Source organism: Mandrillus leucophaeus, unplaced genomic scaffold, assembly GCF_000951045.1.
Source record: "Mandrillus leucophaeus isolate KB7577 unplaced genomic scaffold, Mleu.le_1.0 Scaffold208, whole genome shotgun sequence".
NCBI lineage: Eukaryota > Metazoa > Chordata > Mammalia > Primates > Cercopithecidae > Mandrillus > Mandrillus leucophaeus.
Genome location: NW_012102121.1, coordinates 2,791,981 through 2,812,833, shown reverse-complemented (window position 1 = coordinate 2,812,833; position 20,853 = coordinate 2,791,981). Strand labels below are relative to the sequence as shown.

The 20,853-nt window shown below is 49.8% G+C and overlaps 2 protein-coding genes across 8 annotated transcripts; both read left to right on the top strand.

Moving 5' to 3' along the window:
• The first annotated feature begins 421 nt into the window (after positions 1-421).
• Positions 422-4,022, top strand: STOML2 (stomatin (EPB72)-like 2). Of its 4 annotated transcripts, none has more exons than XM_011980103.1 (10): positions 422-448; positions 786-923; positions 1,417-1,516; positions 1,649-1,707; positions 1,796-1,897; positions 2,047-2,181; positions 2,328-2,472; positions 2,595-2,674; positions 2,882-3,010; positions 3,742-4,022. In XM_011980103.1, the coding sequence occupies exons 2-10, from the start codon at positions 894-896 to the stop codon at positions 3,877-3,879; spliced, it is 918 nt and encodes a 305-aa protein (XP_011835493.1). In that variant the 5' UTR covers positions 422-448; positions 786-893; the 3' UTR covers positions 3,880-4,022. The 4 variants fall into 4 exon arrangements, with proteins under 4 accessions (XP_011835493.1, XP_011835490.1, XP_011835492.1 ...); XM_011980100.1 differs by having other exon boundaries at positions 422-559; XM_011980102.1 differs by lacking the exon at positions 786-923 and having other exon boundaries at positions 422-559.
• A 5,013-nt stretch (positions 4,023-9,035) lies between these two features.
• Positions 9,036-17,908, top strand: PIGO (phosphatidylinositol glycan anchor biosynthesis, class O). 4 transcript variants are annotated; one of them, XM_011980099.1, is made up of 13 exons: positions 9,076-9,485; positions 9,676-9,773; positions 10,084-10,595; positions 11,239-11,382; positions 11,574-11,697; positions 12,031-12,190; positions 12,402-12,581; positions 12,844-13,068; positions 14,320-14,371; positions 14,939-15,145; positions 15,331-15,545; positions 16,162-16,232; positions 16,390-17,908. In XM_011980099.1, the coding sequence occupies exons 3-13, from the start codon at positions 10,085-10,087 to the stop codon at positions 16,517-16,519; spliced, it is 2,019 nt and encodes a 672-aa protein (XP_011835489.1). In that variant the 5' UTR covers positions 9,076-9,485; positions 9,676-9,773; position 10,084; the 3' UTR covers positions 16,520-17,908. The 4 variants fall into 4 exon arrangements, with proteins under 4 accessions (XP_011835488.1, XP_011835485.1, XP_011835487.1 ...); XM_011980098.1 differs by lacking the exons at positions 9,076-9,485; positions 9,676-9,773 and adding an exon at positions 9,036-9,074; XM_011980095.1 differs by lacking the exons at positions 9,076-9,485; positions 9,676-9,773 and adding an exon at positions 9,036-9,074 and having other exon boundaries at positions 12,844-14,371.
• Positions 17,909-20,853: the final 2,945 nt, after the last annotated feature.

Sequence of the window (20,853 nt, the reverse complement as noted above, 5' to 3'; positions counted from 1 at the left end):
TGTTAGGCCCAGTTTCCATGGCAACGGGATTGGGGTCAGTCCCCAGTGGGAGTCCTGGGCACAACACCGCGGGACTACTATAGAATGTCACTATGGCAACCGTGGCAACGAGTCAGCTCAATCCACTCGTCGCTATGGTGACGGATGGGGGCGATTCTACGCTCTGGTGGGCAAACTGAGTCTCGGGTGAGGGTGAAGAATTCAGTGCGTGGTATCTGAGTGATATGCACGCGAAAAATAATTTGACCATCAGGCCGGGGATCTTGGTCGCGAACAGCTAAACCCAGAACAACCGCAGCCTTCGGCCTTCTCTTGAAGGTCTGCGTTTCCCAGGGAACAACTTGATGCGCCGTTCGACCAAGTAACGCTGATTGGGTGAGTGTTGAAAGGAGTAGGGAACGGCCGGAAGTACATTCGGGGGAGCGGAACTGCAAGAGGAAAGGCTCGGGTAGGCTTCTGGGAGCGACCGCTCCGCTCGTCTCGTTGGTTCCGGAGGTCGCTGCGGCGGTGGGAAATGCTGGCGCGCGCGGCGCGGGGCACTGGGGCCCTTTTGCTGAGGGTGAGAGCGAGGCAACCTATCCAGAGGGTCGGGACAGAGATCACCTGGGTCCTCTGCTGGGAAAGAGCGAACTTCCAACTTTCGGAGAGGACTGGGGTCAGAGGTCATTGTCCCCATGTGATTCTCCGAGGATCCTGAGGGTCGTGGTTTATGGAGATACCTTCAGGACCGAGGGGCGGCGTGTTTGGCCAGATGGGATCTCTGCTCACCCTCTTCTTTCTTTCAGGGCTCTCTGCAGGCTTCTGGTCGCGCTCCGCGCCGCGCCTCCTCTGGATTGCCCCGAAACACCGTGGTACTGTTCGTGCCGCAGCAGGAGGCCTGGGTGGTGGAGCGAATGGGCCGATTCCACCGGATCCTGGAGCCTGTGAGAACCTCTTCTGCCCATCCTGGGCCAGCCAGATGACCAATCCCTCACGACATGGAGTGTCGGGAGGACCTCTTTTGGGCCTGCCCGCACTGTTAGCTCCCGACTCTGTAGGCCAGACCTGACAGGGCCGAGGCTGCTGACCATCATCCCCATGTTACCACCTTTTCCTATGCATCTCACAGTCCCCATTCTGGGGAATCTCCTCTGCCCACTCTCTCAGCCCTACCTCTCAGTCTGCATTGAGATGGCTATTCTGCCAGCTCCGATTCTCATGACTCTCCCTTCCATTCAGGGGCCTAGTCTTGCATTCCTATTCTCTTGGGTTTTCTTACCAGTGACACTTCAGCCTTATGAGGACTTATTTTCTTGGTAGCAGCTGCTGCTTTTCTGGGCATGTTCCATGTGTTGACTCCCTACATACTCCAGGACTAGCTTAGGTCTCAACCCAATAGTTCCCATCCTTCTGAGGACCCATGACTCCTCTTCCCAGGGTTTGAACATCCTCATCCCTGTGTTAGACCGGATCCGATATGTGCAGAGTCTCAAGGAAATTGTCATCAACGTGCCTGAGCAGTCGGCTGTGACTCTCGGTGAGGGGTTCAGGGTGACATGGGTGCTCTGAGGCTATTAGGATGTGGTTGCTGTAGATCCACAGCTTAGGAGAGAGAACTGGTTGGGACCTAGAGGCCTGACTTTCCTCCTTTTCTCTCCTGGTTCTACAGACAATGTAACTCTGCAAATTGATGGAGTCCTTTACCTGCGCATCATGGACCCTTACAAGGTATCTGCCCCCTACTTTAGCCTTTTCAGTTGCCCTCTTCAGTAAAATCTTGTGCCCAAGCTTCTTACACTATCCGTGTCCGTTTCAGGCAAGCTATGGTGTGGAGGACCCTGAGTATGCTGTCACCCAGCTAGCTCAAACAACCATGAGATCAGAGCTCGGCAAACTCTCTCTGGACAAAGTCTTCCGGGTAAGCAGATCTGAGCCAGAGTTAGGGTTTGAAGACACAAACCTGACGCTCAATCTTTTCTGAAGGTCAAGATCAGTCCCAGGCCCTTCTCAGTGTAGGTCCTTGATAGGTAAGTTGAAGCTGTGAGGCTTATACCTCTCTTTTTCCAGGAACGGGAGTCCCTGAATGCCAGCATTGTGGATGCCATCAACCAAGCTGCTGACTGCTGGGGTATCCGCTGCCTCCGTTATGAGATCAAGGATATCCATGTGCCACCCCGGGTGAAAGAGTCTATGCAGATGCAGGTGGGAGCCAAGGAGGGGTAGGAAAAGGACCTTAGGGTGCTCCAGTCCCAGGAGGATCCAGACTTCCCTCCTGTTATGATGGGTAGAGTTGCAGGTCTGTATAACTTTCCCTTGGCTTGTTGATTGGGATTGTTGCGGGCTTCCAGGTGGAGGCAGAGCGGCGGAAACGGGCCACAGTTCTAGAGTCTGAGGGGACCCGAGAGTCGGCCATCAATGTGGCAGAGGGGAAGAAACAGGCCCAGATCCTGGCCTCCGAAGCAGAAAAGGCTGAACAGATAAATCAGGCAGCAGGTCAGGAGAGGGTAGAGGCTGAGGGAGGAGCAAGGCATGGGCCTTTGAAGATTGGTGCTGGGGCAGAATCTTTGGGTACTTTGACTTCATGGGTCAAGCAAGCTCTGTCCCTTCTCTTGCAGGAGAGGCCAGTGCAGTTCTAGCCAAGGCCAAGGCTAAAGCTGAAGCTATTCGAATCCTGGCTGCAGCTCTGACACAACATGTGAGAGGCCCCTGGGTGGGAATGGGGGACAGGAATTGACAGTGGAAGGGGTTCTCTTATCTATGCTTAAGGAGAGTTCCTGCCTCTGTGGGCTCTGTTGAACCAGAGTACATAGTCCTTTTTATTGTGAACTGCTTTCTTCATTCCCCATCCACCCCTTCTTCTCCGTATCTATAATCTCTGATTTTTATCCCCCTGTGGTCACAGAATGGAGATGCAGCAGCTTCACTGACTGTGGCCGAGCAGTATGTCAGCGCGTTCTCCAAACTGGCCAAGGACTCCAACACTATCCTACTGCCCTCCAATCCCGGCGATGTCACCAGCATGGTGGCTCAGGTTAGAGCTCTCTGAGGACCCAGCACAGAGCACCTGTGCCAGGGACCGAACTGAGACCCCCACCACCGTCATCAACACTTAGATACCATAAAGGCCTTTTTTTTTTTTTTTTTTTTTGAGGTGGAGTTTCACTCTTGTTGCCCAGGCTGGAGTGCAATGGCACGATCTTGGCTCACACACAACCTCCGCCTCCCAGGCTCAAGCAATTCTCCTGCCTCAGCCTCCCTAATAGCTGGGCATGTGCCACCACGCCCAGCTAATTTTGTATTTTTAGTAGAGACGGGGTTTCTCCATGTTGGTCAGGCTGGTCTCGAACTCCCGACCTCAGGTGATCCACCCGCCTCGGCCTCCCAAAGTGCTGGGATTACAGGCGTGAGCCACTGCGCCCGGCCATAAAGGTCTTAAGAATGCCTTGGCCCTAGACATCCCTTCATTCTTTGTAGAGATGGAATCTAAGAATGAAACGTGTCCACTCAGTCCTGCAAATATGGAAGTTCTTGAGATACCTTTTTTTGGTAGATACCTGTGCTGGTATTCTGAGAGTTACTTTACTCTGATGGTTTGTAAGATTCCTAAAATCAACCCCAGAGCTTACAAGACAGGTTTGAGAGAGGGAGAAAGGAAAACTAATTCACTGGCCTCCATGCCATCTTTTCCCTTTTAGCCATTGGTGGGCTGGGCTGCACCTCTGTCAAGTGTCCTCATGGTACTCTCTCTGTTCCTCTCCTCAGGCCATGGGTGTCTATGGAGCCCTCACCAAACCCCCAGTGCCAGGGACTCCAGACTCGGTCTCCAGTGGGAACAGCAGAGATGTCCAGGGTACAGATGCAAGTCTTGATGAGGAACTTGATCGAGTCAAGATGAGTTAGTGGAGCTGGGCTTGGCCAGGGAGTCTGGGGATAAGGAAGCAGATTTTCCTGATTCTGGCTCTAGCTTCCCTGCCAAGATTTTGTTTTTTATTTTTTTATTTGAACTTTAGTCATGTAATAAACTCACCAGTGGCAAACCAAAACCTGTCCTCTTTGATTGGGGAATGAAGTTGGTAAAGTCACTAGCATTTTCCTTGGATCCAGTACTGTCAGCATGATGCCTCCATGAACAAGAGTGAACTTCTTGTAAAGTGAAACTATATTTTTTGTCTCCAAGAGAAACTGTGGGATAGGGTGGAAGAGTTAAACCACATGTTCACTGAACTGCTGGCTGGGAAGTGAAGTCCCCTTCCTGCTAAGTGTGGGGCTGTACATTTGAGGCAGGTGTGTGGGGTTTTTTCATGGGAAAGTACTACCCTGCACTGGCATACTTAAAGGGTTTTCAGGGACTGAGGGTACTCCTCATTCATTTATTCAAAAACATTAAATGTCTACCAAGTGCCAAGCTCTTTACTAGACACTGGATTACAAAAATACCTGAAACCCAGTGGTCCCTGCTTTCACAGAATAGAAGGTCAGGTAGGGAAGACAGACAGGAAGCAGTGATAGAAAGCGATAAATGTGGCCGGGCGCAGTGGCTCATGCCTGTAATCCCAGCACTTTGGGAGGCCAAGGTGGGCGGATCATGAGGTCAGGAGATTGAGACTATCCTGGCCAACATGGTGAAACCCTGTCTACTAAAAATACAAAAATTAGCTGGGCATGGTAGCATGTGCCTGTAGTCTCAGCTGCTTGGGAGGAGGCTGAGGCAGGAGAATTGCGTGAACCTGGGAGGTGGAGGCTGCAGTGAGCCGAGATCATGCCATTGCACTCCAGCCTGGCGACAAAGTGAGACTCTCTCAAAAAAAAAAAAAAAAAGGTGTGGTGGCTCACACCTGTAATCCCAGCACTTTGGGAGGCCGAGGCGGGCGGATCACAAGGTCAGGAGATCAAGACCGCGGTGAAACCCCGTCTCTACTAAAAAAAAGATACAAAAAATTAGCCGGGTGCGGTAGGGGGCGCCTGTAGTCCCAGCTACTCAGGAGGCTGAGGCAGGAGAATGGCGTGAACCCGGGAGGCGGAGTTTGCAGTGAGCCGAAATCATGCCACTGCACTCTAGCCTGGGGGACAGAGCGAGACTCCGTCCAAAAAATAAAAAAAAATGATAAATGCTGTGGTAGAGGAAAGTTCTGGCTGAGGGATCTTGGTGGGAGGAGCATATCAGCTTATGAATAGCAGCGTTGCTGACTGCCATTGAGCTCAGGCTGGAAGAGTTAGCAAGTTTTCACCAAGTCAGGTCCTTGACTATATACAAAGGCTCACTGCTTGAAGAAGTTGGCTGAAGGGTATAGTGTTAAGGGGGATGTGACTACATGGCTAGGGCCAAGTCACAAGGAGCGAGATTCTTGTTGAAGGGGTTGGACGTTATCCCTAGGGTAATAGGTTTTTTTTTGTTTTGTTTGTTTTGTTTTGTTTTTTGAAACAGTGTCTTCCTCTGTTGTCCAGGCTGGAGTGAATTGGCGCGATCTTGGCTCACTGCAACCTCCGCCTCCCGGGTTCAAACGATTCTCCTGCCTCAGTCTCCTGAGTAGCTGGGATTACAGGCATGTGCCACCATTCCCGGCTAATTTTTGTATTTTTTGTAGAGACGGTGTTTCACCATATTGGTCAGGCTGATCTCGAGCTCCTGACCTTGTGATCTGCCCGCCTGAGCCTCCCAAAGTGCTGGGATTATAGGCATGAGCCACTGTGCCCAGCCTATGAAGGGTTTTTTTCCCCTTCCCATGAAGAATTTTAAGATAAAACATCACATTGGCCAGGCACAGTGACTCATACCTGTGATCCCAGCACTTTGGGAGGCTGAGGTGGGAGGATCACTTGAGCCCTAGAGCTGGAGACCAGCCTGGGCAACATGGTAAGAACCTATCTCTACAAAAAAGAAAAAAAGAAAAGTAATCACATCAATGTTTTAGTTAGAGCTGTCTTGCTGCAATGTAGAGAAGGGGTAGTAGGGAGAGAGAGGAGGCTGGGAGGACAGTGAGAAGGCTGCCTCAGTGATCCTGGAGAAGGGATGAGGCCTGAACTGAGATAAGGGGCTGTGGGGATGAAGGTGGAAGAATAACTCAACATTTTTTTGAATTAACGTATTCCTTTATTCATTTGGTCAGTATCTGAACCTCAAATCTATGCTAGGTGCTGAGGATATAGTAATGAAGAAAACAAAATTCCCTGACTTCAATGAGCTCACATTCTACTTGGAGGGGACAAACCATAAATATGTGTAGAATTTCAGATGCTGATGCGTTGTGCTATGGAAGGAATTAAGGAAGTGAGAGGGAAAATTTTTCCAGAGGTTGTGGTGGTGGGGGGTGCTGTACTAGTAAAGTAGGGGATTCCAGGAAGCCTCCCCGATGTTACAGTTGAGCTTCAATATTAAGGTGATGGAGATCTATTTCAGCATTGGGAACTGAATGCAAAGGCCCTGAGGCAGAGCTGCTACGGATGGAACAGAGTGAGTGAAGCAAAGAAGTGGCAGCTAGACGAATCAGAAGGGGAAGAGGCAAATAGTGTGCAGGCCCATGTAGAGCCAATGCAAGAACTTTTACTCTGAGATGAGAAACCAGTGGACAGACTTTGTTTCATTTTGAGACGGAGTCTCACTCTGTCGCCTAGGCTGAAGTGCAGTGGCATGATCTCGGCTCACTGCAGCCTCTGCCTCCTGGCTTCAAGCAATTCTCCTGCCTCAGCCTCCTGAGTAGCTGGGACTACAGGTACATACCACCACACCTGGCTAAATTTTGTAATTTTTAGTAGAGTTGGGGTTTTACCATGTTGGCCAGGCTGATCTCCAGTCCCTGACTTCAACTGATTCTCCAGCCTCAGTCTCCCAAAGTGCTGGGCTTGCAGGTGTGAGTCATCGTGCCTGGCTTTTTTTTTTTTTTTGAGAGGGAGTCTTGCTCTGTTGCCCAGGGTGGAGTGTAGTGGCACAATCTTGGCTCACTGCAACCTCCGCCTCCTAGGTTCAAGTGATTCTCCTGCCTCAAACTCCTGAGTAGTTGGGATTATAGGCATCCGCCACCATGCCCAGCTAATTTTTGTATTTTTAGTAGAGACGGGTTTTCATCATGTTGACCAGGCTGGTCTTGAACTCCTGACCACAGGTGATCTGCCCACCTCGGCCTCCCAAAGTGCTGGGATTATAGGCATGAGCCACTGTGCCTGGCCGGCCTTTTAAGACAGGGCCTCACTCTGGTGCCCAGACTGGAGTGCAGTGGCCTGATCAAGGCTCACTGTAGTCTCTACCTCCCAGATTAAGCCATCATCCATCTCAGCCTCTGGTGTAGCTGGAACTACAGGCTCCTGCCACCATGTCCACCTAAATTTTGTATTTTTTTGTAGAGATGGAATTTCACTACTTTGGCCTGACTGGTCCTGAACTCCTGGACTCAGGGGATCTACCTGCTTTGGCCTCCCAAAGTGCTGGGAGTCCGTTTTGTTCTTTAATAGTGGCTTTACTGAAATATTCACACATCAGGCTGGGCATGGTGGCTCATGCCTGTAATCCTAGCACTTTGGGAGGCTGAGTCTGGAAGGTTGAGCCCAGGAGTTCGAGATATAACTCACACATCATACAACTCATTCATTTAAAATATAAACGTAGTAACCTTTAGTATATTCACAGAATTGTGCTACCACCATGATTTTAATTTTAGACTGCTTCACAGCCCCCCTCCACAATATTCCATTGTATGAATACACCATTTTTTATTTTTCCATTTGTCAGTAATGGACATTTGGGTTTCCACCTTTTGGTTATTATAAGGCTACTATTTTATTTATTTATTTTTTGAGACAGGGTCTCACTCTGTCACCCAGGTTGGAGTGCAGTGGTGAGATCACAGCTCGCTGCAGCCTTGACCTCCCCAGGCTCAGGTGATCCTCCCACCTCAGCCTCCTGAGTAGCTGGTACTACAGGCACATGCCAGCACACCTGGGTAAATTTTGTGCTGGGATAACAGGTGTGAGCCACTTACCCAGCCACGAATAAGGCTACTATGAACATTCATGTACAAGTTTTTGTTTGGACATAAGTATTAATTCCTCTTGGGTTTATACCTAGGACTGAAATTGTTGGGTCATTTGATAATTATGTCTATCGTTTTGAATTATCTGTTTTTACAATCCACCAGCAGTGTATGAGGGTTCCAATTCCTCCTCCTCATTGCCAACACTTGTTGATTATAGCCATACTGGTGGGTTCAAAGCAGTATCTCCAGCATTTCCTGATGGCTTATAATAAGCCTCTCTCCATGTGTCTATTGGCTATTTGTATATTTTCTTTGGAGAAATGTCTAGTCAAATCCTTTGCCCATTAATTGGATTGTTTTTCCCTCCCCCACTCATTTTTTTTTTTTTTTTTGAGACAAAGTCTCACTTTGTCGCTGAGGCTGGAATGCAGTGGTGCAATCTCGGCTCACTGCAACCTCTGCCTCCCGGGGTCGAGTGATTCTCCTGCCTCAGCCTCCCAGGTAGCTGGGATCACAGGCGCCTGCCACCACGCCCGGGTAACTTTTGTATTTTCAGTAGAGACGGTGTTTCGTCATGTTGGTTGGGCTGGTCTCGAACTCCTGACCTTAGGTGATCCACCTGCCTTGGCCTTCCAAATTGCTGGGATTACAGGTGTAAGCCACTGGCGCCCAGCCTCCCCTCCTCCACTCCGAAGGATTATTTGCTTAATTATCCAGTTGTAAGATTCAGAGGCTTTGAGAGGAGAATGAAATCTCAGTTGGACTTAGCTAAGCAAAAAGGGAAAAATAAGTATTATCTCCATTTTACAGATGAGGTAATGCCTAATAATGACAATATGTGCGGCCGAGCTAGGATTCAAGTCAAGTTTGACTCCAGCAGCCGTGCTCTTAGTCGTAACCATGAATGGACAGTGGTTCCGTGAACTCTCCAGCTTGGTCCCCTGTTCCCAATTTTCAATTATTAAATCTCCCATCAAACTCTCTGGCCAGCACCACGCTCCTGGCCAAACTTCCACCGAGATGCCGGCAGATGGCGATGGAGCCACCGGCGGGCCTCTCTGGCGCGCGCTTCTCTGTGGTGCCAGGCCGCAGGCACTGCCGCCGCCGCACTTCCGGGTGCCATTGCAGGTGAGCCAGGGTCTGCCGAGAACCTCAACCCCACGTAGTCCCCTCACCCTGAAACAAGGGAGTCTTCCTCTTTCCCTTAGCTCCCAACCAAGGGTGGTCAGTACCGCGGCTAGGGTGCCCAGCGGGAGGCTGGGTAGCTACCGGAGGAGGCAGAGCCAGTCGCACGCCTGGGTTCCAGCGAGGCCCAACCGACTCTCGACCCGCGCCCCAGCCTCGTTGCGTGGCGAAGGTCATGCTTCAGGTCTCCTGGCGAACCTAGCCTCCCGGAAGCGGAGCGTGACTCCTCCCCGTCGTCCCCTCGGTGCCCGCCAGGCGGCGTCGTTGGCTGGGCCCGGGTTTCCCTGCGGCTTTGATCCCTTTCCACCCTAGTGGGTGTTGAGATTGGCGAGGGGAGAGGTGCAGAAACGGCCTGTAAGAGAGCCTGGCTACCAATTGGAATAACTTTCCCTCGTGACTGTGTTTTCAGTATTAGCATTTCCTGCGTGTACATGTGAACATTCCTATGCTCTACCCCTCGAAGATCCTGATTCAGTAGATCTGGGGTGGGGCCTGGAAATAGCTTTTTGATTTTTCTGAGACGGCGTCTCCCTCTGTTGTCCAGGCTAGAGTGCAGTGGCACAGTCTCTGCTCACTGCAACCTCCGCCTCCCCAATTCAAGCAATTGTCCTGCCTCAGCCTCCCCTATAGCTGGGACTACAGGTGCCCGCCACCAATTTTTGTATTTTTAGTAGGGACGGGGTTTCACCATTTTGGCCAAGCTGGTCTCGAACTCCTGACCTCAGGTGATCCGCCCGCCTCTGCCTCCCAAAGTGCTGGGATTACAGGCGTGAGCCACCACGCCCAGCCTGGAAATAGCAGGAGAGTAATATTGCGGGGGGTTGGCTATGGGACAGTTTATCTCCAGGAAAGTCCGGGAGGAAGTGATTCTAGCTGGGCTTGTATTCAGGGACTAGAATATCCACTGGTTCTTTGCCCCACAGTAATGAATTTCCTTCCCCACCCCTATCAGGATGCAGAAAGCCTCAGTGCTGCTCTTCCTGGCCTGGGTCTGCTTCGTCTTCTACGCTGGCATTGCCCTCTTCACCAGTGGCTTCCTGCTCACCCGTTTGGAGCTCACCAACTATAGCAGCTGCCAAGAGCCCCCAGGCCCTGGGTCCCTGCCATGGGGGAGCCAAGGGAAACCTGGGGCCTGCTGGATGGCTTCCCGATTTTCGCGGGTTGTGTTGGTGCTAATAGATGCTCTGCGATTTGACTTCGCCCAGCCCCAGCACTCACATGTGCCTGGAGAGCCTCCTGTCTCCCTACCCTTCCTGGGCAAACTAAGCTCCTTGCAGAGGATCCTGGAGATTCAGCCCCACCATGCCCGGCTCTACCGATCTCAGGTTGACCCTCCTACCACCACCATGCAGCGCCTCAAGGCCCTCACCACTGGCTCACTGCCTACCTTTATTGATGCTGGTAGTAACTTTGCCAGCCACGCCATAGTGGAAGACAATCTCATTAAGCAGCTCACCAGTGCAGGTCAGTGTGGGCCACTTTGAAGGCCAGAAGTACCCTGGCAAATTTCTTCAAAATTTGAAGTCAGGGAGTCTGACCTTTGGGTGCCCAGATGCACACTTGACTATGGTGTAGGGGAACAGAGGAGAAGAAAGAGGCCAGGGCCCTGCTTGTGGGGAGCTCAGTTTGGGGGACAGAGAAAAAGGGATCTGGGCTTTGGTCCTATGAAGCTTCTAATCTGAATGGAGTGCAAGTTTTATTCTTGGGGACCTCTCAGTAAAAGGGAGAAGGGAAGAAGAGAAGATGTGGATCTTGGCTTGCAAGTGTGGAGAAGAAAGCAGAGAAATACAGGCCCTGTTCATTCATTGGCTTGGAAGAAGCAGGATACACCCAGGAAAAACAAATCAGTAGAGATACCCAGATACAGAACTAGCAGAGCGTTTTGTAGGAAGGGTAAGTGTGAGGTCTGGGTGGAGTATGGTTATCAGGGAAAGCTTCCTGGTGGAAAATGTTAGGCCCTAAAGGATAAAGATTGCTGTATGGAATTGCTGTACTTCTTAGGTTACATGTTTGGAACTTCTGATGGGTCTTTCAAGGGCCTCTTTTCCTGTTTTCTCCTGACCCTGACGTTTGCTCAGGCTCTGACCTCTCTTTCATGTCCCTGCAGGAAGGCGTGTAGTCTTCATGGGGGATGATACCTGGAAAGACCTTTTCCCTGGTGCTTTCTCCAAAGCTTTCTTCTTCCCATCCTTCAATGTCAGAGACCTAGACACAGTGGACAATGGCATCCTGGAACACCTCTACCCCACCAGTGAGCATGGGGCCAGAGCACGTAGTTCTAAGACTGGGAGCTGGGGAGGACTGCTTTAGTCCACAAATTCCGAGCCTCCGATGGGTGTAACAGCCTGGGCTTGTATCCCTGGACATAGAGGAGTGTCAAAGCCTGGCTGGGGTTGAGGAGTGGGTCTTAGTCTTCTGTGCTCATTGTTCTCCCCTTCACAGTGGACAGTGGTGAATGGGACGTGCTGATTGCTCACTTCCTGGGTGTGGACCACTGTGGCCACAAGCATGGCCCTCATCACCCTGAAATGGCCAAGAAACTTAGCCAGATGGACCAGGTCATCCAGTGAGTGTGGGGCATTGGCTGGGGGAGTGGGTTTGTATCTGAGAATCTCAGGATATGTGGTCCCAGGAGAAGAAGCTCTTAGAGCTTCTTTCCTGGCTGAATTCTGTCTTCTCTAGGCCTTCTGCTAAAGCTAGAGGCCCCATCCATCTTGATTAACTCAATGTGTAGCTTTGTGCATCAGGATCATGGCTGAAGACCTGTCTCTTTGCCAAAGGTCTAGGCCTTACTAATGGAGTTATAGCTGGGGATGAACAGGCCCCTGAGAAAAATCTTTTTTCTTTTTGAGGAAAATATTTATTTGTTTCTACTCCTGACACATTTCTTGGCCCCCAGGGGACTTGTGGAGCGTCTGGAGAATGACACACTGCTGGTAGTGGCTGGGGACCATGGGATGACCACAAATGGAGACCATGGAGGGGACAGTGAGCTGGAGGTCTCAGCTGCACTCTTTCTGTATAGCCCCACAGCACTCTTCCCCAGCACCCCACCAGAGGTGAGGCCTGGGATGTTCCTCATCTGTTCTCCCAGTAATCAGCCCATGTTACCATCACAGCATCCTCATGAATACCTCTATTATAGGCCCCCAAATCCATTATCCTGGGTATCCTCCACTCTCATTTCTTACCTAGGCCCCTATGTCTCGCATCCCAAACATTGACTTCAGCTTTGTAATGAATCTGTCGACCACTGTCATTTCCCTTTAGGAACCAGAGGTGATTCCTCAAGTTAGCCTTGTGCCCACACTGGCCCTGCTGCTGGGCCTGCCCATCCCATTTGGAAACATTGGGGAAGTGATGGCTGAGCTATTCTCAGGGGGTGAGGACTCCCAGCCCCACTCCTCTGCTTTAGCCCAAGCCTCAGCTCTCCATCTCAATGCTCAGCAGGTAGGTAAGTGGGCTGGGTTTCCAGGTGACAGAGCGAGGGTGGGCATGAAAGAAGCATAATGAACCACTCTATTGTCCTTTGACTAGTCTTAGTCCCACCTTCCATACCTATCCCTCTTCTGTTATCCCTCCCTTCCCCCATCCTGGGCAAAGTTTGGGTCTTTGACTTCCACGTACCCGCTTTTGTAATACCTGTTCTTGCCTCTGCCCCAATTTATGTCTCTGACCTGTTCCCCTTGGCCTCTGACCTTTTCTCTGCCAGGTGTCCCGATTTCTTCGTACCTACTCCGCTGCTACTCAGGACCTTCAAGCTAAGGAGCTTCATCAGCTGCAGAACCTCTTTTCCAAGGCCTCTGCTGACTACCAGTGGCTTCTGCAGAGCCCCAACGGGGCTGAGGCGACACTGCCGACTGTGATTGCTGAGCTGCAGCAGTTCCTGCGGGGAGCTCGGGCCATGTGCATCGAGTCTTGGGCTCGTTTCTCTCTGGTCCGCATGGCGGGGGGTGCTGCTCTCTTGGTTGCTGCCTGCTTTATCTGCCTGCTGGCATCTCAGTGGGCAATATCCCCAGACTTTCCATTCCACCCTCTACTTCTGATACCTGTGGCCTGGGGCCTTGTTGGGACCATAGCGTATGCTGGACTCCTGGGAATTATTGAGCTGAAGCTAGATCTAGTGCTTCTAGGGGCTGTGGCTGCAGTGAGCTCATTCCTGCCTTTTCTGTGGAAAGCCTGGGCTGGCTGGGGGTCCAAGAGACCTCTGGCAACCCTGTTTCCGATCCCTGGGCCCGTCCTGTTACTCCTGCTGTTTCGCTTGGCTGTGTTCTTCTCCGATAGTTTTGTTGTAGCTGAGGCCAGGGCCACCCCCTTCCTTTTGGGCTCATTCATCCTGCTCCTGGTTGTCCAGCTTCACTGGGAGGGCCAGCTGCTTCCACCTAAGCTGCTCACAATGCCCCGCCTTGGCACTTCGGCCACAACAAACCCCCCACGGCACAGTGGTGCATATGCCCTGAGGCTTGGAATTGGGTTGCTTTTATGTACAAGGCTAGCTGGGCTTTTTCATCGTTGCCCTGAAGAGACACCTGCTTGCCACTCCTCTCCCTGGCTGAGTCCTCTGGCATCTATGGTGGGTGGTCGAGCCAAGAATTTGTGGTATGGAGCTTGCGTGGCAGCACTGGTGGCCCTGTTAGCTGCTGTGCGCTTGTGGCTTTGCCACTATGGTAATCTCAAGAGCCCCGAGCCACCCATGCTCTTTGTGCGCTGGGGACTGCCCCTAATGGCATTGGGTACTGCTGCCTACTGGGCATTGGCGTCAGGGGCAGATGAGGCTCCCCCCCGTCTCCGGGCCCTGGTCTCTGGGGCATCCATGGTGCTGCCTCGGGCTGTAGCGGGGCTGGCTGCTTCAGGGCTCGCGCTGCTGCTTTGGAAGCCTGTGACGGTGCTGGTGAAGGCTGGGGCAGGCGCTCCAAGGACCAGGACTGTCCTCACTCCCTTCTCAGGCCCCCCCACTTCTCAAGCTGACCTGGATTATGTGGTCCCTCAAATCTACCGACACATGCAGGAGGAGTTCCGGGGCCGGCTAGAGAGGACCAAATCTCAGGGTCCCCTGACTGTGGCTGCTTATCAGTTGGGGAGTGTCTACTCAGCTGCTATGGTCACAGCCCTCACCCTGTTGGCCTTCCCACTTCTGCTGTTGCATGCGGAGCGCATCAGCCTTGTGTTCCTGCTTCTGTTTCTGCAGAGCTTCCTTCTTCTACATCTGCTTGCTGCTGGGATACCCATCACCACCCCTGGTAAATATCTCAGCTCTGATTCACCTAAAGACAGTAGTGATGTGAGTTTGGCCCCTCTTGTTTTCAAGGAGGTGTTGTTCCTGATGTTCCTGAGCTTGACAGAGGGTCCCATACCCCATACAGCTGGGAAGGTCTTGGTGTCCTCTCTCTTATCTGCCATAGCCAAGTGAATCAATCCCTCCTGTTGGTTCCCAGGGTTCATGGAGAGGGGAGACAAGGAGTCCTCTAAGATTCCTTGTGGAAATGCTGCATCCTTATGAGCACATTTCTTGATTTTCCAGTGATAGAAGTAGTGAATTGTGAATATATAATGGCACAGTGAGCTGTAGGTGTTTGAGAGAAAGAAAGAGATTGACCACAGCAGGGTTCAGATAAGCGTGATGGCACTTTTGTACCACAGAGAGAATTAGAATAATTAGAGTGTGGACTGTGAGGATGTTGGGCTGATGGGCATGTGAGTGTGTATGAGAATTGATACTGAAGTAGTAGGAGTATATGACTATGGAGCAGTAGCCTATGGATTAGGGAATAAGAAGTGACTGTAAAGTGGCATATCTTTTCTTCCAGGTCCTTTTACTGTGCCATGGCGGGCAGTCTCGGCCTGGGCCCTCATGGCCACACAGACCTTCTACTCCACGGGCCACCAGCCTGTCTTTCCAGCCATCCATTGGCATGCAGCCTTCGTGGGATTCCCAGAGGGTCATGGCTCCTGTACTTGGCTGCCTGCTTTGCTAGTGGGAGCCAACACTTTTGCCTCCCACCTCCTCTTTGCAGGTACCCACTCCTCCTTCACTTGCTTCCATTATTTACTCTGGCTTTGTGGAAAGAGAGGAAACCCCTGGATTTGAATGGAGAGATGTGGGTTTGTTGGATCTTTGGCACCCCTTGGCGTAGGCTAATTGGAACCTGAGCCAGCCAGGGTGACCCATTGATTCCAGCCATACCCTCTCCCGAGGCAGTAGGTTGCCCACTGCTCCTGCTCTGGCCTTTCCTGTGTGAGAGTCAAGGGCTGCGGAAGAGACAGCAGCCCCCAGGGAATGAAGCTGAAGCCAGAGTCAGACCCGAGGAGGAAGAGGAGCCACTGATGGAGATGCGGCTCCGGGATGCGCCTCACCACTTCTATGCAGCACTGCTGCAGCTGGGCCTCAAGTACCTCTTTATCCTTGGTGTTCAGGTGGGTGTAGAAGAGAGATCAGGAAGTGGTGTTCTTTCTCCATGGGTGTGTATCAGTTTCTTTCAGACCTTCAAAACCGTGGGAGAGAGCCTTGACTGAGGTACACATAAGTGAAGTGGTTGCTCAAGCCCAGTGGCCTCAAATGGCAACTCTGAGACTTGAACCTGGGTCTCCTTAATCCTAGTCCTGGATTGTTTCCTCTCTACAACCTAGATCTGGACCCTGCTAGTTGCATTTGAGGATTACTCTATCAGTGGACAGACTGGAAAAACTGAGGTGATAGCCAGGATTTTCTTCCCAAACTGTGGTCATGGATCCTCCTCCTTTCCTCTAGAAGCAGATGTGGCACTGGTATCTTCCTCCACCCTGGGGCCAGAGCCTGAGTATTAGCATTACAGATGGATAATGACTTGCCCAAAGTCACATAGTGAGTCAGTGCTTGGGGCAGGATGGGAAGTAGGTCTCCTAACTCCTAGCCCAGGACATGCACTATTTTTTCCACTGACACGCACTATTCTCCTATTTCCATTTTTTACAGGGGCCTATAGCAACTCTCCCTTTGCCCTGCTTCCTCCTCCCCTTCACAAGTAACATGGCCCCTCCTCTCCTCCTCTAGATTCTGGCCTGTGCCTTGGCAGCCTCCATCCTTCGCAGGCATCTCATGGTCTGGAAAGTGTTTGCCCCTAAGTGAGTAGATTTGCTTGAGAAGTAGAGGTGGTGGGGAGGGAGAAACTTGGAACAAAGTATGAAGATCCTAAACATCCAGGATGGCCAAGGTTTTGCCTCTACAGGGAAAAGGCAGTAGACCTACTCTGTTCCTGAGATTCTCCACCTTTCTTTGCAGGTTCATTTTTGAGGCTGTGGGCTTCATTGTGAGCAGCGTGGGACTTCTCCTGGGCATAGCTTTGGTGATGAGAGTGGATGGTGCTGTGAGCTCCTGGTTCAGGCAGCTATTTCTGGCCCAGCAGAGGTAGCCTAGGCTGTGGTTACTGGCACATGGCTACAGAGAGTGCTGGAGAACAGTGTAGCCTGGCCTGTACAGGTACTGGATGATTTGCGAGACAGGCTCAGCCATACCTCTTACTACCATGCAGCCAGGGGCTGCTGACTTCTAGGACTTCATTATTCTATAATTCAGGACCACAGTGGAGTATGATCCCTAACTCCTGATTTGGATGCATTTGAGGGACAAGGCGGGTGGTCTCTAAAAGTGGAATAAAATAGGCTGGGCGTGGTGGCTTACCCCTGTAATCCCAGCACTTTAGGAGGCAGAGGCGGGAGGATTGCTTGGTCGCAGGAGTTCAAGACCAGCCTGTGGAACATAGCAAGACCCCATCTCTACTATTTAAAAAAAGTGGAATAAAATGATAATACAATTATATGTGTCTGAGATGTGGGGGAGCCCCACTGTTCTACAGGGGTTGTGAGGAGGATCAGTCTCTCTTCCCACCAGGCACAGATGAGATCAGTCATCAGGTGCCTGGCTGTGCCTGAGAACCTTTAGGAAGTGGTTGGAGTTGTCTGAATTCACTGCCTCCACCTCTTCCCAAATCAATCCTATTATCCCACCACGATTTTCCTTTGCCATGCAACACATTTTGTTAAGTTCCTGTTCTTTGTCTGATAAAGAGAGAAGACTGAGAAGACAAGCCCAGGCATCATGCAGCTCTGACTTTAACTGTCTGAGGTCCCAAATAGTGCTATGCCCCCACTCCACTGGGCCTTTTCACTATAGAGCACCCTTTGCCCTTCCCTTCTATGGAAGCCTCCCTTGTTTCCCAACCTGTGCCACTCTTTATCAGATCTACATGCCCATCTTATGTAGCATTCCACCTTGTCCCATTCATTATTCCTGACTTGAAGTCAAAATTGTGTGAATCCACTGGTTCTCTTCTCGTGTATGTTTTGTGCCCTCTGTTCACCCCACCACTCCTTTCATGTTTGAAATACTGGCATGAAATCCTCCTAGAGATGTCCATCAAAAGAGTTGGGTAGAGGCCCTGGAGAGAAGCGTCAGGACTGAGATTTGAGGTTTGACCATACTTAGAACAGGAGGAGCTGATACCACTGAAAAACAGAACAGATGTTAAAACCATGGGATAGCACCTACTTTTAATTGGTAGAAAGTAGAGAAGCTGAGTAGTAATGGTTGTGAAGTATAAATGTTCACTGCTGTGGTAGGTAGCTAAGGGAAAAATTGAAATTATTTTTAATGTTATTATAATTTTAAAGACATATTTTTGCTTTGTTGCCCAGGCTGGAGGGCGGTGGTGCAATCATAGCTCCCTGTAGTTTCAAACTCCTGGGCTCAAGTAATCCATCTCAGCCTCCTCAGTATCTGGGACCATGCCTGGCTAACTTTTTAATTTTTGTAGAGATGGTCTAGCTACATTGCCCAGGCTGTTCGTAAACTCCTGGCCTCAAGCGATCCTTCCACCTTGGCCTCTCAAAGCACTAGGATTGCAGGTGTGAGCCACAGCACCTGGCTAAGTTCAAATTATTAATGGCCAATGGTCCCTAGTGTTACAGATGCCAAATAGTAAGATGATGAAAAGTATGTTTCAGCAGGGCATGGTGCCTCATGCCTGTAATCCCAGCGCTTTGGGAAGCCAAGGTGGGTGGATCACCTGAGGTCAGGTTGAGACCAGCCTGGCCAACATGGCGAAAACCCATCTCTACTAAAAATACAAAAAGTAGCTGGTGTGGTGGCATGCACCTGTAATTCCAGCTACTTGGGAGGCTGAGGCAGGAGAATCGCTTGAACCTGGGAGGCAGAGGTTGCAGTGAGCCACGATCACGCTACTGCACTCCAGCCTGGGTGACAGAGCCAGATTCCCTCTCAAAAAACAGAGAAAAAGGATAGCTTGTTGTTAACCATGGTAGAAAGAGGTTTAATAATGCAAGGGGGTGAAGTTGGCCCCAGCTGGCCTGTAAGATGAATTAGAAAAGCGCCTCTCCCCAAGTCTGGTGGACACAACTCCCAAGCATGGTTCGGTGAGCAAATAGTGTCTTCGCGAGAAAGGCGAAAACAAAACAAAACAAAACAAAACAAGCCCCTTTCCTCCATCCCTAGCACCCATGGAAGGATTTTAGGCCCTAGTTCCTCCACTTCTTAGCCAGGTGCCCTGCACTTTTTGCAGTAGCACTAATTTGCTCATCTGCCAACCACTGTCTATTCTTTCTCCTGGTATATCTATAAGATAAAGACATTAGTACATTGATTTAAACTATTAAAAATTCTTTCTAGCCAGGCACTATGGCATGCTCCTATAGTCCCAGCTACTTGGGAGGCAGAGGCAGGAGGATCACTTGAGGATAGCAAGACTCCATCTCTACAAAAATAAAAAAAATAACCAGGCATGGTCCCAGCTATGTAGGAGGCTGAGGTGGATCACTTGAGCTCAGGAGTTTGAAGCCGTAGTGCACAATGAGTACACCTGTGAATAGCCACTGCACTCTAGCCTGAGCAACATAGACCCTATCTCTCTTAAAAAGAAAAATTATTTCTTATCCTTGCCTTTTCCTTGAAATCAGAGTCTATTCCACAGTAACTCAATGATTCTTTTTTTTTTTCCTTTAATTTTTTGTAGAGATGGCATCTTGCTGTCTTGCCTAGGCTGGTCTTGAACTGGCCTCAAGCCATCCTCCTGCCTCAACCTCCTAAAGTGTTGGGATTACAGGTGTGAGCCACTGCACCCAGCCCTGATTCTTTTTTAAAAAAACTCTATTGAAATACAATTTACCATAAAATTTACCCATGTAAGGTGTAAGATTTAATGGTTTTTGTGTATTTACAGAATTGTACAACCATCACCAGAATCAATTTTAGAACATTTTCATCAACCCCAAAAGAAAATCTACTCTTTAGGTATCACCCTCCAACCCTCCCTAACCCCTGGCTACACTAATCTGCTTTCTGTCTCTCTATATATTTGCCCATTTTGGATATTTCACAGAAATGGGATCATAATAATATGTGGTCTTTTGTGACTGGCATCTTCCAGTTAGCATAATGTTTTCCGGTTTCATCTATATAGCAGCACACAGCAGTACTTCATTCTTTTTCTTTTTTAAAATTGAAGTAAAATTCATATAAAATTCACCATTTTAAAGTGTATAATTTAGTGGCCATTAGTATATTCACAACGTTGTGCAGTCATCACTATCAATTCCAGAATGTTTTCGTTACCTCAAAAAGAAACCCTATACCCTTAAGCAGTCATTCCTTCTCTTCTCCCCCTTAACTCCTGGTACCACTCATTTGTTTTCTGTCTGTATAGATTTGCCTGTTCTGGACATTTCATATAAATGGGCTCATACAGTAGTGCATTTTTCTGTGTTATTTTCCTTTACTCAGCCTACTGTTTTCAGAGTTCATCCATGTTGTAGCATGTATTGGTACTTCATTCCTCTTTATGGCCAAATAATACTTCATTGCATGGATATACCACATTTTGTTTTCTGTTCATCCATTGAAAGCCATTTGGGTTTACACATTTTGGTTATTATGTAATGCTGCTATAAACATTTGTGTATAAGTTTTTGTTGAGAGGTATGTTTTAATTTCTCTTGAGTGTATACCTAGCTGTACACTGAGCAACTGCTGGGTCATAAGGTAACTCTGTTTAATCTTTCAAGGAACTGCCAGCTGGTTTTCCAAAGTTGCTATATCGTTTTACAGTCCTACCAGAAGTATATATGGGTAACGATTTCTCCACATCCATGTCAACACTTGTTACTATCTGTCTTTGATTCTAACTATCCTAGTGGGTGTGAAGTAATATCTCATTGTGGTTTTGGTGTGCATTTCCTTAATGATTAATGATGCTGAGCTGAGCATCTTTTCTTGTGCTTATTGGAAAAATGCCCATTCAGATTCTTTGACTATTTTTAATTGGATTATTATTATTATTATTATTATTCTCGGACCAGGGTCTTGCTGTCACCCAAGCTGTAGTGCAGTGGCATGATCATGGCTCACTGAAGCCAGAACCTCCTGGGTTCAAGCAATCCTCCTGTCTCAGCTTCCTGAGTAACTGGGACTACAGGTGTGCACCACCATGGCTGACTAATTTTTTATGTTTTTGTAGAGACAGGGCCCCACTCTTGCCCAGGCTGGTCTTGAACTCTTGGGCTAAGGCAATCCTCCTGCTTCAGCCTCCTAAAGTGCTGGGATTACAGGTGTAAGCCAGTGTGCCTGGCCAGCATTTTTTTTTTTTTTTTTTGAGAAGGAGTCTTGCTCTGTTGCCTAGGCTGGAGTGCAGTGGTGCGATCTCCGCTCACTGCAAGCTCTGCCTCCCTGGTTCAC